At 41.1% G+C, this 14,454-nt stretch overlaps 1 protein-coding gene across 2 annotated transcripts in view; it reads right to left on the bottom strand.

Moving 5' to 3' along the window:
• The window catches only part of Ice1 (interactor of little elongation complex ELL subunit 1), a 49,678-nt gene that overhangs the window by 21,183 nt on the left and 14,041 nt on the right, over positions 1-14,454 (bottom strand). The window contains exons 5-11 of one of the 2 annotated variants that reach the window (XM_070042152.1): positions 13,646-13,757; positions 11,435-11,511; positions 10,613-10,650; positions 8,051-8,133; positions 7,805-7,844; positions 7,666-7,722; positions 1,982-2,068 (exon numbers count right to left, since the gene is read on the bottom strand). In XM_070042152.1, coding sequence (XP_069898253.1) covers positions 1,982-2,068; positions 7,666-7,722; positions 7,805-7,844; positions 8,051-8,133; positions 10,613-10,650; positions 11,435-11,511; positions 13,646-13,757 — 494 coding nt within the window. Of the gene's footprint in view, positions 1-599; positions 723-1,981; positions 2,069-7,665; positions 7,723-7,804; positions 7,845-8,050; positions 8,134-10,612; positions 10,651-11,434; positions 11,512-13,645; positions 13,758-14,454 lie in introns of those variants that run through there. The other variant, XM_070042153.1, reaches the window with a different exon arrangement.

Genomic DNA, 14,454 nt, shown 5'->3' with positions numbered 1-14,454 from the left:
CAGTCACAAGCTGTGATTCTCTGGTTTTCAGCCTTCTGAATAGTTATGATTACAAGTGATCCACCAGTGCATGGAGGAAAAAATAATATATTTTAAGATATAAGAAGACTCTAAACTTGCCATGTTTTTCCTTCTACCTTGGAAAAGATAACAGAATACACATATCCTTAAAAGGGTGTTTTTACATGAAAACATCAGATTATTAAATGAAGAAACTCACTTCACTAACATATTAAAAGTGTAAAGTGTATCAAATATGATTACTTATTAGTACAGAAGGCTGAAAAGAATCCCTAGGCAGCCCCGGCCTAACTAGATATGTTTTAAACTGCAGAGACTAACTTAAGACTTGCAGCTTTCACCTGTCTGCTGTCAAGATTATTATTCAGAAAGCGAATTGAGAGAAATTGATTCAAAAGAGCCACACGGAGGGAGCCTCTGTACATCAGCAAGTTCTGAATCCAGTAAAAAGAATCGGCAACTTGCCCATTACCATTCTGGACGAAACTGTCTACAGAAAAGCCTAGGAGGAGAGTCAGATGCACATTTGTATCACTTAGCTCTATTAATCAGAACTTAAGAAATAAAATAATAAAAACCTGATTACAATCACTTTAATCTTCCACAAGTCAGCTACTTTCTTCCCTTTTTTAGGAAGGGCTATTACTTATTTCCAAATCTGAAATCCTGAGTAGATTGAGAACATGGCAGAATGTCTCCAGGACATCTTTCTGCAAATAAAGAGTTGAGAGGAACTCATAAATGGTCAGAAATAAGCTTCCTAGTGGATCAATCTCATGAAATGATTTAAAAACAGCGCACCCTTCCATCTTGTACATACACCTGCCAGACACACCTGGTTGTTGCCCACATTTTCCGAATGTTCTTTGATGAAAGCTATTAAAAATTAAAAGTTAAATGTATCTTCTGGTAGCCAATCATAATCAAGGGAAGAAACTGTGTATAAACAAGAACACTCATTCATTTATTTCAGTCTTTCATTGTTAAGATTCATGGAATATTAAAAAATCAAAAGCAGCCCGGCACTGGTGGCTCACCTCTGTAATTCTAGCTACTCAGGAGGCTGAGATCTGAGGATCACGGTTCAAAGTCACCCGGGCAGGAAAGTCCATGAGACTCTTATCTCCAATAAAACCACTAGAAAACCGGAAGTGGCGCTGTGGCTCAAGCGGTAGAGCGCTTGCCTTGAGCTGAAGAGCTGAGGGACAGCGCCCAAGCCCAGAGTTCAAGCCCCACGACCGACCAAAAACAACAACAACAACAACAACAACAAAAACCCAAAAGCACAGGGGGTAAGGGTGGTACTAGGGTTAAACTCACAGGGCTTGCTCCTACTAGGTTAGTGGCCTACTTCTTGAGCTATGTTTCAACCTTTTTACTGGTTAGTTTTGAAACAAGGTCTCACTTTCTGTTCAGGCTGTGTAGACCACAATCCTCCCATTAACATGAACACTTTCTGCCATGGCTACAATTCCAATTATGCATTCCCATGTTCAACTGTATTTTGCTTCCATTACCTCCTTTTTTTTTTTTTTTAAATTAAGTACTGGAGTTTACAGTCAGGGCCTCAAGTTTGCTAGACAGGCATTCTACCACTTGATCACTTCTGCTAGTCTTATTTTATGGATTAATTTTTAGGTGAACAACTGTTTGCCCAGGTCAGCTGGACTGCGATCCTATTTGTGCTTCCTCATGGAGGTGTTTGCCACGGTGCCTGGCCACTGGCTGAAACAGAGTCTCACAGTCTTTTGGGCCAGGACTAGCCCCAGACTGTGACCCCTCAATCCCTGCCTCCAGTGCCTAGCCTGTTCTCTTGAAATACCCGTCTTGCAATTTTTCTCCCCCTGGCTATACTGGCACCACTATCTTCTCCATGTCCCACATGGCTGGGACTTCAGGACTGAACCTGTGCATCTGGCTTGCGAACTTCCCCATTTCTGTGTAAGTAAGCCCATCTCACCTGGAGTGTGCCTGCCAATGTCACCGGGGAGCCTGTGTGCTGTGTTCACACACAGCCAGAGTTCCTTCAGGAGCAGTTTTACTTTTCCTGTGAAAGAGCAACATATTAACATCATGCCAACTGGCTGAACTCATCTGGGTCCAAATACATTCCTGTGAAACAGCATTAATAGGGACTCACCAAACTCAGTCATTGGGCACAAGTGGCTTATAATTGATAGAAACATCTACAATGCTTTTGTTTAAAAAAAAATCACTAAATATTGGTTTTCTTATATCTTGGAGGAGGTGGGTAGGCATAAGACTTGATCCAATCTACTTGTTGATTCTGCATTACACAAATAAATTCTTAGCCCGTGCATTTCCTGCAGAGAGCTCTGAGACAGACAGGGACAGAGACAAGTCCGTGGTACAGCAATGTAAGAGTCTGGGGCTGCAGATACGGCACAAGAACTGAAGAGAAGTGTCCCATGGATGGAAAGGCTAAATAAAGATCACGGCCATGCCGTAAGTAAATGGGCTGGGAAGGGGGGCCAGGGACTGTCGTAGCGACCCATGGATTCTGGGGAGCATGGGCCAGAACATGTGTATGTAGGAGCAGGTGCGTTAGACACACACACACACACACACACACACACACACACACACACACACACACACACACACGTGCGAAAACAAACAGAAGCACATGCTTTCATACATAAAACCTTTGAAATCTGTATCCATCTTCAAAGGTATCTATTTTCCTAAAATAGGAAGAACCACGATTCAAGCTGAAAGGTCAAGAGAAGTACAACACGATTTGCTCTAATGAAATTCTAAGATTATAAGTCTAAGATTTTAAAGCTTTTAAATTTAGTTAGTACACAAATTCCAAACATACCTTCAAAACCAGAAAATAATCATAAAAATATACATAACAACAGCTTATGGTAAAGTATGCATAGAAAAGCAACCAAACATTAAAATTCAACTAAAAATAAAGTATTAGGTAATTTCAGACCATGTCAAGGTTTCAAGTTCCTTAAACTTAAGCTTCTAAATTTGAACATTTGTTGAAAGCAGCAAAAGTTTTCAGCCAGTTCAGAGACGAAAAGACTAATCTCTTACACCAAAATAATTATTCCCAGGAATCAATTACAGGTTTTAAGATAGTCTTACTTAAAATGGCAAACTAAGTCACTCCAGAAGTGAAGTCCACAAAAAGGGGATAGGAAACACGGGGACAGTTACTGAATGAGTCTAAGCAGCCTCTCCTGTTGCGCAGTCCACCTGGCACTTCTGTGTGTGAGGTTCCAAGATTTTGAATTCCAAAATTCCACGACTGAGCAGCTTATCTACATTGTGATTTAACCTACCCAAAGCTTCCAAACACTGTAATCCCTTTTGCTTAAATGACCTGACCAGGATCCCTGCTTATTACGTATACCCAAAGCAGCAAACAGGGAACCTTAAAAAAAAAGAAAAAAAGTTACTTTTCCATTCTCATGGAGACTAATAACCAGGCTTATGGCTTCTAAAAGACCACCTACTCGTTACATCTAGTCTGACGCCCCACACCAAGCTATCCATCCCCGACACAGCAAACAAACAAACAAACAAACAAAAAAACCCTGAATGGGTTCAGTACTTGGTTGTGAAGGTAAAACCTCTCAGTCAACCACTATCATACAACTTTTAACTTCTTTTAAAGCTTCCATTATCAACATTTAAGGCACTTATGATTACTTCAGGGCCTTTCCTCTCCACTGCACTATCAACTTCCTTATCAATAACACATTTGTTTAGTGATGAAAGATGTATAACTATGGTATGAAAGCAGGAGGCCCAACTGAGTTTTTTCCTCTTATTATTCTGAACCTCTATTTTCCTGATAAATCTTCACCAACTGTTTGCCCTTCTACTGGGATTTCCAGTGAGACTATCTCGTCACAGCTATGTTCAAGCAAGAGGGGCATGTAATACTGTGGGGAATACTCTGAGGAAATGCAATACTGTGTTCAGGTCTTCCTTTTGCATCTTCAGCACATTTTGGCTTCCCTCCTAGGGGCACTGCAAGCTGTCTGGGCCTTCTCCTAGAAACTTAATGCTCCAATAACCACTGGAGAATGGTCATGTCTGAAACGGCATGCGGTACACAGGCATGCACACAGGAAACACATGTGCTGTGGCACATCTGATGCTGTTTCCAGCGGAGTCTTTTGGGCAGAGTGAATAATGGCGACTTGGCCTCTGACTTGGTATTTGCAGTGCCTAAGCATGCATTTATGCATAAAGGATGGTAGTAACTAAAACCGTCCCTGCCTTGTTTCTGAGAGCAAGCCCTCATCATTCTCAAGGTTACACTCTTTCATCTCATCACATCATTATTTCTTAGTTAGAAACAGGTGTTGAACTGAGACAAACAATACTCTTTGAATCAGTTCTCATGTTCCTGAGAATTACCACAATTCGTATTTTAAATGCAATTTAATCACTTTATATTTTAAATAGTTCATGCTTAGGTGTTGTAACAGAGGGGTCTGAAAAAGGTAGCTGCACATTACTCTCATTTTCTGTAACATGATTTAGAACTTCTGCAGCTGTACCAGAGTGGCCCTCGTTTGGTTTTGCTGCAGTGTTGGAAGCCTAAGCAAACAGAATGAACACATTCCAAGTTTTCTTTTTAAGTTCTAAACCAGTAAACGAATACTGAAGAAAGGCTTCAGAACGATCCCCCATAAATCACATGATCTATTACAACATCAGAACTTTATTCTTACAAAATTTTCTTCTGAGTTATTTTCTGTTCAAAATCCAACAACTATTCTGAGTCTATGTGAGTATGTTCTAGATTAACAGCCTGTCATCTGAAGGTGGCGCTTGTGGGTGGCTGGCATGGGAATCTCCAGGAGTGCTCTGGGGGCACCAGGCTGCGGCACCACGGCTCAGCACTGCTGCCAGAGGGCTGGGAAGATGCTGCACAGTCTCGCAGCTTTGCTTTCCTACCTCCCTGACTTAGGGAAGTAGAGAGGAGGGTTTTATTATTACCTCATCATATTTGAGATTTTTGTTGTACATTAGGCAAAAATTATATGCATTTGAAAACATCTTAAAGATTTCATTTCTAAACATGTCCCAGGCAACTGTGAACTGTGGATCCAGTTCTAGCTCTTAATTCTTCCCCATTTCTAAAAACACTGGCATTCTTTGTGAAGAAATGGTCCATTTTCACCCTCGGATGATCAAGAGGTTTTGTTTGGCATGGTTTCATGTGCTTCGTTCATGAATTGTAACTTTCAACCTCAACATTCTCTTTGAGATGACCTGTACTCTCTTCAGCAACAAATGCTCCTCTGAGATCAGAGGGCATCATCCTCTAAATCCCAGAGCACAGATTGGGATGAGGAGAGAGAACGATACCCACCCAAAACCAAGTTGCCCTCACATTTTCCATATACCTTTTCTGTCCATGTAAAGGTGTGTCTGGGCTTGAAAATCACTAAGAGTGTTATGTGCCTTCTTGTTCTCACTTTACCACTGCTGGAATATGCTGACCTACTCTTCCCCAGTCCTGCTGCTTCACTTGGTTTTAGGTCATGTCACAGGTAAGTACAGAAGAAAAAAAACTTGTGTGACATACTCTCACCTTTTAATCAGTCATCTGGGAACTGCTGCTGTGCTGCCCTGCCCACACCTGTCCCTGACCCGGAAGTGCTAGTGTGCTGCCCTGCCCACACTGCCCCCTGACCCGGAAGTGCTGCTGTGCTGCCCTGAACACATCTGCCCCGTGACCCGGAAGTGCTGCTGTCCTGCCCTATATACCTGCCCCAAACTGGAAGTGCTGGTGTGCTGCCCTGCCCACACCTGCCCCTGACCTGGAAGTGCTGGTGTGCTGCCCTGCACACATCTGCCCCTGACCTGGAAGTGCTGGTGTATTGCCCTGCCCACACCTGCCCCTGACCTGGAAGTGCTGGTGTATTGCCCTGCCCACACCTGCCCCTGACCCGGAAGTGCTGGTGTGCTGCCCTGCCCACACCTGCCCCTGACCTGGAAGTGCTGGTGTGCTGCCCTGCACACATACACCACCCACATACACCTGCCCACATACGCCCTGCATTCACCAGCTATCTGACCTGGGACCTTGCTTGGTGAGGGGTGCCACTTCCTTTGCAGTTGTTACTACCTGATTTCTATCTTCCTCATTAATTTCCTCTACTGATGGCTCGCTTCGAACTATCCAGGAAAGCTGCTTACTTATTTGAAAGTTTCTCTATAGGTAGGCTGAGCTTGTATAATGATTTCCCTGCCTGAGTCTTCCCAGTGCTGGGATTATAGGTGGTCACCACCTTGTCATCTGGAGAGTGATTTGTTATTTGGGTCATTTTTCTTGGGATTTGAAAGGAAAGTCAACTCAATACTCCTCAGTGCCAAATTTGCTCATTTCTTTCAAAGTCAAGCAGTAACAGGAAAAAGCATTAAGGATACAGTTTAGAGTTGAGAATTAAATGTGTCAAGTCTAGAGTTGACTTCGTGTATTTATTTTCTTGAAAAATCAAATATACAAGACAATATTCATGCCATCATCATTCATTTCACTTGAGACAACAAGTTCATTGAAAAGGTAAAGGACCCTGCTTTAAACAGTGAGACCTAAAGCAATTCTGCTGCTCTTGTGAGAAAAGCTAAGCTAACTGTGGACTGCTATCTGGAAAGTGAAGTACTACCAAGGGTCCTCTTCCTCCGGGGACCACAGATTGTCAGCCTCCCTTCCTACAGACACTAAAAAGATGGCTGTGGTATGACCATCAGTGTCAGTGGCACCGACAATACCAGTGCCTCACCTCGAGGAGTGGAAACTAGCGAAAGTCCTAATCCAAGAAAAACACAAGCTTATTTTATCTCAATTAAGAAAAACTATCTCTCTAAATTCAAGGAGGAAAAAAAGGGCAACTAACTTCTCAAGATATACTACATACTTGGACCAAAAAACACTTAAGGGTTTTAATCATATATGCTTGAAAAAAAGCACTTAGCTAGGTGAAAATATCATCATTTGCTAGTGAAGCATTTCAATTTTGTGCCCCTAAAAAAAATTCAAGTTCATAATTACCATTTCTAAAGTGGAAAGCAAAAAAAGCAAATGGCCAAGGGTCAAACAAGCACCAAATGAAGGCCACAGTCTCCCACTGTGATCCGTAAGGATCTCCAAGTACCATCACTGTCACTGTCATTCAATAACAGGAGAGTACTTACTTCCCTGGCTCCAAGATTTCTAGTTTATTTTTCTCAGACCTCCCTAGAACTTTTAAAATACACTGTAGGCCTTTGATTCTAGTTTTCCTGACTTTTAACATTGCTTATAAATTAGGCATTGAGGAAATTTGATTTAAATTAGTGTAATAAAATGTAACCTACAGAGACAATCTATTCTTATTGAAAGGTCTGAAAATTATCTCTACTTTTCCTTTCCCAAACAAACTACATTCTTTTGTGAACTCTTTAGTTCACTGTAATAATAATACAGTGAATTTCTGTGTTTGTGTATATAAAATAAAACGCACATGAAATTAGCACACAAAAACATATATGACTTCATCTAACATGAAAGATCTATCGAGCTCTGGCATTTTCAGTCATGCAAAAGAACAATAAACAGACTCCAAGACCACTAAACATAGCAAATAAAAGTTCAAATATACTCACTCTTATCTATGCTTCCATATGAATCACTTGAAATTTGTGTTCCAATATGTCTCAACCCTAAAAACATGTGGAGGAAAATAGTTTAAAAACACTGCAGAATGAAACAGAAATGTTTAGTGAGCTTTGAAGGAATACTTACCCTTTTCATTTTTCTGTTTAGAAAACTCATCAAGCCTTTCCTGTGGGAGAAGGAGGAAACAGAGGCTGAATGTTTAATTCTGGACAACTGAGTACAGACATGGGCCCAAACACAAGCCAGGTGCACCTTAGCAGGTCGCCGGGACTATGGCAATGAAGCAGCCTGGCTCTGGTATTCACAACATAGAGAAACTCCAGGAGTACAGAGGACAGGAATTTCACTGGTGGGTGCTGGTTTATGTAATACCTGGGTCTTCTTAAATTCCTTCTCCAGTATCTTCTTTTCAATTCTTAGTTGCTTGAAGTCTTGAGTTTGCTTGACAGCAGCCTCTGTATTTAAAAAGTGCATTAGGCAACAGGAAAATAAAGTGGTAACTTTACTACAGGGTTAATGGACTACTCAAAATCTATTCTACAAATTTCTCTCATCCTCCCCCCTCCCCCACCCCAGCTCAGTTCTGGGGCCTGAACCCAGGACCTTGAACTTGCAAGACAGGCACTCTACCACTTGAGGCAAACCTCCAGTCCCTTTTAGAAACTCTTGGCTATTTCTGAGATAAGGTCTCTTTATGCCTAGGCAACCTGGGTGCATTCTTCCTTCCTGTCCTTCCCTGTATTGCTAAGGACTGCAAGTATTTCACTAAAGTTAAATGTAGGAAAGCCTTTTGTTTTACATAAAACTGTGTATTAATTATGATATTGAGGGAGACCATATTTTTTTTCCCTAAACCAACCAAAGCAATTTCAATCCCTCCCACTCACAAGAAACCACATTTAAGGGGAAGATGGTGTTTGATCTCTGGGTTTTCTGAATTCAATAACCAGCAATAATCTCGGATGTTAGAATAGCAATCGGGTCCCAGGATTAGTTAGTTAGACCCAATCACACTAACTGGTAATCAGGAGACAACCTTCTTAATGCTACCGTAGCTATTGCTACCTATTCCTGGAATTCCCTGCCTCGTGCTTTGATTAGAGATGGACTCATTAAGTACTTTTATCGTCTGGATCATTAGCAAACTGTGTATTCCAATTGTGGTCCCAAGTACCAGAGTGTGCACACTTCCAAGAATCTGATCCGTGCCAACTTCACATAGGGGTCTGTTCAGATACAAAGCTGGGGAAAAGGAGACCCCAGTGCTGCAGTAACTCACTCCTCTAATGTGCAAGTATTTGTTGGACAACAATTATTAGGCCATATCATCTTCTGGGAAAAAATACGTTATGTGAAAACAAAGGCTACATCTTGCTTCATAGAACAGCTCTTCTCCAAGGTGCACAGGCATTACGGATCTCTAACAGTATTTCCTTAAAAACAAACCTGCACATACAAGCAGAAGGCAAGACCTAGAGCACTGGAATGTTGTTCTTTATGTCTTCTGTCCATGTCTGTGCAAGGATGATGTTGGAACATTTCTAGAGTTGCAGTCAAACATATAGCTGACCCTAGATAAATGAGTGGCTGGGAATGCTTTCAGGAATGACCCCTCTGTAGACCCTACCCCAACCACCCTGAAGCTCACGCTCCACACTACAGACGCCATGTCTGGAGCTGGGCACAATTAACGTGAGGCAGATGAGGTAACTGCTGAGGTCCACAGGAATTAAAGGAAGATGCGTGCACAGTGGGAATGCCAACCCCACCTCCTGCTACTGGATGTTCTGTCCAGGTGCAACCACACCGTGACTGATGGCAAATAAAAAGCAAACAAAACAACTTTGAGTCTGTGAACTGAGGATGAGGTATATTTCTGGGGTCCTTCTACACTCTGCCTACTTGTTGAGGCTAGAAGCCCCTAGCAAAAGGTTGTGAAGGGGAGAAGACGGGATGTCAGACAACTCCCAATAAAAAAAAAAATCATAAAAAGTTCTCTACCGGTGTCTTTGACACTAAAAGTAGTCATTTTTTATACTAAAAATAATACTCTTTCTAGTATCATTTACTAAGAAAATATGAAGTTCTCAATATGATTCAATCCAAGTTAAACCATTTTCAATAATTCCTGCTTTTCCCCTCTGTGGCACTCACGCTCACCAGGCAAGCACACTACTGCTCAGATCCTTTTTCACACTAACTATTTCCTTATCTGTGCGTGCACACATGCGTGTTGGTACCCAGGGCTCTGGTTCTCACTCAGCTTTCTGCTGACAGCTGAAGTTCTACCACAGGAGCCACTGCCCCATCTCCAGTTCTGTGCTAGTTAACTGGATAGCAGAGTCTCATGGACTTTCCTGCTGAGACCAGCTCCAAGCCATGATCCTCAGCTCTCAGCCTCCTGTGTAGTTAAGATAACAGGCACAAAATGCTAGTGTGCAGCTTGCCCCAGTTCTATCTGAAACACGGTCTCAGTTCCGTGCTCCTGAACTATATCCCTTTTTTTTCATTCCCCACAACAGCTGAGACAACAGGAGTGTATCATTCTATCTTTTGATAAGACATTCTCACAGTTATGCCCAGGCTGGCCTAGAACCCTGATCTTCCTGATCTCAACCTCCCAAGCAGAGTCACAGGCACGAGCCCCTGGTACTCAGATAATTACTGCTTTTTTAATAGCATAAGAATTGTCTGTTACTCTTCTGAGAACAATAAGCTTTCTGAGACTATCTTCCATCTCCATGTACTGATCTGACAACAGAGAGCAGGGGAATGTACATACCTGCTTCCTCACAGATTCTTGGATACAGTTGTGCTGGTCTGTATCATCAAAATCCACAAACTCAACCATTTGGGCAAGCTCTACAACCTTTGTCACCAAGGATTTGTATGGCCAAGGGTTTTCATTGACCCAGTAGGAATAGCGCTACTTACCTTCCAGCTTCTTCACTTTAGCTTCTAGCTTCTTCTTCCTAGTAATCAAATGTTGTAAGTTAAATGGCAAACAAAGCATAACAAAAACATGTACTATAATTCTTAATTCTAATTAGGAAGATTTGTATAACAAAATTTTAATCATAACTAGTATCACATGTGACTGTCTAGCATTGCCATCAAGTCTTTGGAGAGTAGAATAAGCCAAGACAGAATGCTGTACAACACTGTGCCACTTTGAGGGCACAATTTCTAAAATGGCTTTAAAACATTCCGTTAGCATATGAAATGTGCACTATATGGACCTACCCCAGGCTTTGCCAGAAACACATCTGTGACAGCCCCACAAGCTCGGTCATCTGTTTAAGATGGATTTCTGAGCTCAGGGAAATCAGGTAACTCACTAAGAAAGAACTGCATAACTGTCCCATTACCTCATAGTAAACTGTGTGTGTACAGCTTGAGGTCTGCCACATAAATAACGTGGACATGATATCAAATCTCAAAACAAGAAGAAGATGCTCTCCATAGCCCTTTCATTCCTGGTAACAAAGTTACCCATTCCACAGATGCGATCCTGTGACAGATGACATCTGTTATATAGTAGTACACAGGAAGGGGCCCAGAACTGTGTCTTACATCTTTAAATAGGTCTGACTCATGTCCTTAGGTGGAAATTAAAGGTGTAAGATTAGCTTAGGATCACACAGTTCATTATGGTCAACAGAACTAAAGACAGAGAAAAAGTAGAAATACTATTGGTTATAGGTTATCTTGTTTCAAAAATGAAACTAGTTATATAGTAATTTAAAAATTACTTACTGGGCATCGCTTTTTAAGCATTCTTCTTTCACACGAGCATATTCCTGGTGAGAAGCCTGATATAACTTTAGAGAACTCTTAAAAAAAAAAGATTGTCCAAGTTAAAGTCACTGACCTTGATAAGCTGTTTTATTAGTATAAAATTAACTAAAGAAATATCTATTTGGCAAGAAACCAAAGTACAACTTACTGAACATTTTCATGAATGTAACCAGATTCGTGACAGATGGATCTAACATAATGTATAATATAACCAAACACAGCTATAAAACTTAAAACAATATACTATTTTAAGTCAATTTGAAATTGTCATTATAATTGGTCTGAGTATCAAATAATCCACACTTTTACCATCACCAATTAAAATTCAATATAACCGGAAGAAAGAGCATAGAATTAGTGGTCAGAACTAACACTCTCGAACTGGAAAATCATGAAGTGCAACAGAAGCTGGGTAAAATGTGTGGGGTCCACAGCTAGACGGTCCCACAGGCTGGGAAAGCCCCGGCTGGTGAGCCTCAGAGGACAGCCGAGGTGACTCGCAGCACGCACTGGACTACTATCGAACCTCAACCATTTATCACCCACATGAGGCGTATGACATTTTGACAGGATGACTTATTCTTTCAAAGACGCTCTCACTGAGCCTAATTAGGGTTTATCATTGAACCACTGAAGTCTTTCTCAATGTTCACATTTTCTCTCTACTATTGCTAAAGAGCTTATATGAAGGACGGATAGAACTGAAAGTCATGATCATTTCAGTTCAACTTTCACTGCATAATTCAACAAACCGAGTCTGTCTATGATAATAAGAAAACAAGCCAGGTGCCGGTGGCTCATGCCTATAATCCCAGCTATTCAGGAGGCTGAGATGTGAGGATCACGGTTCAAAAACAGCATGGGCAAAGAAAGTCTACGAGACTCTTGTGTCCAATAAACTATGTAGAAAAAAGTCAGAAGCAGAGTTGTGGCTCAAGGGATAGAATGCTAGACTTGAGCACAGAGGCTCAGGGACAGCACCTACGCCCTGAGGTTCAAGCCCTAGAACTGGCAAACAACTGTTTGGGCACACAAGACTTCATACTGATAATAGCCAATGTGAGGAAGACCAGGAAGTCCAAATACTTTGTGGAAAGCCCAACAGAGCAGGCTGGGAGGCATGAGTTAGGCTAGGCAAGCTAAGTAAGTAACCTTTCTGTGCAAATCCTACCCCTATGATTTCACAGTTATCTAGGAAAGCAATGAACTCCCTTCGAAGAGTTCTATAAAAGAGGTGGAGAATCGTTCTTCTGCTAAGGACTTGTGGATATTTACATCGTTCTTGGCCATATAAAGCTGCCAATATAGGCAGACGATCACAGCAGAAAACGTGTCTGTCCTATCAGTTATCAAGTGATTGTGCACGCTTTTCACAGGCCGTGGGACAAACGTTCCCAACCTGGACACAGAAGAAAGTCAGTCAAAACTGATACAGAAAAAGCAACTGCACAGCACGTTAATCTCTTTTCCAGGCACTAAATACTGGAAAGAAAATTAACCTTATTTATTACAGAATAAATTTATCAAAATTTTATAGGCAAAGTAGTGTCTTCACCTAATACCACCTATCAAAAAAAATCAATGAAAGGACATGACATGAACTTAACTTGAGCACTTACCTATAAGAGCAAGGGATATGTTATTTAAAGACTCGTATTTTTATGCTTTTCATGGACAATGAGAAACTATAAAGGATCAAATAAACCAATTGTTTAAAACATTGGTTCATGAATGAGGACAGTAGTTCCTCAAAGGACATTTGTATTTAGGTTAGAGCAAAGACTCTGATGTTTCACTACCAGACCAGAATTACTAAAGGAATCAAATGCATTCTACACTGTCAAATACCATCACTCTCTACCTCTATTGTCTGGAGTTTTGTTTGGTATTTCCCATGTAAGGCAAGGAAAATGTGACAAAAGGCATAAAACATCACAGCTACTAATCCTCCCCCAAACTATGATCACAGTATTAGAGAGCTAATAATCACTGTCAAGCCAATTATCAACTCCTCCCAGGTTCCCTACACACAGTGATAGAGTTAGAGAGTTCTAATGAACACTTATCTCCTTTGTTAACATGTTAAAAGCCCCTGTAATTCAATCCCAGTGTGTGTGGAGTGACTCTCATTTACTGATAATAGACTCTTAAGAAAACGATGCCTGGTACCTTCTTCTCTTCTAGCTCTGCTTTCAATGACCCCAACTCTTCCTGGCATTTCTGCAGAGGAGAAATCTTCTGGAGCATCTGCTCCACTTGGTGATGTAGAGTACTGTTCTCTCTACAAATGGACAACACAGTATTAACACCCTTATGTAAAAGTCCCCACAGTGAGTAATTAAAAATATACACTGGTATGCTGATGCCTCAAGGTCTGATGGCTCAAACCTTTAATCCTAGCTAGTTAGGAGGCCAAGATGTGATAACTGCCAATCTAAGAAATTCTGCCAGAGCAAAAAAACCCCATGAGACTCTCATCTCTAATTAACCAACAAAAACAAAACAAAACAAAACAACCTAAGTAGAGCTATGGCTCAAGTGATAAAGTACCACCCTGTGTAACAAAACTAAGGATCAGCACCTACATCCTGGGTTCAAGTCCTACTTCTGGCATCAAAAACAAACAACAATAGCAACAACAAAAAATACACACACACACACACACACACACACACACACACACACACACACGTGCGCGCGAGCAATGTGAGATTAACAACTTGGAACAAAAAAGAATTAAAATTTTTTCTTTTGAAATTCATTCCTTCTACTTACATTAAAAAATTTCTTCATGATTTTAGTTCTTCTACATAATAGACTAAGCAAATCAAAAAGCATCCTGAAAACAAATACCATATCTCGCCATGTGCTGGTGACACCCTGAAGACTGCTAATGACCTGGTAATGTCAACACTGAACTTCATCGCTTTATGATATAATTAGGATTCAGCCAGGTACAATTCTGCTTGGAGTATAAC

The sequence above is a fragment of the Dipodomys merriami genome, unplaced genomic scaffold, assembly GCF_024711535.1.
Source record: "Dipodomys merriami isolate MVZ:Mamm:240054 unplaced genomic scaffold, mDipMer1.0.p SCAF_32, whole genome shotgun sequence".
Taxonomy (NCBI): domain Eukaryota; kingdom Metazoa; phylum Chordata; class Mammalia; order Rodentia; family Heteromyidae; genus Dipodomys; species Dipodomys merriami.
This window is presented reverse-complemented; position numbering and strand designations above follow the sequence as displayed.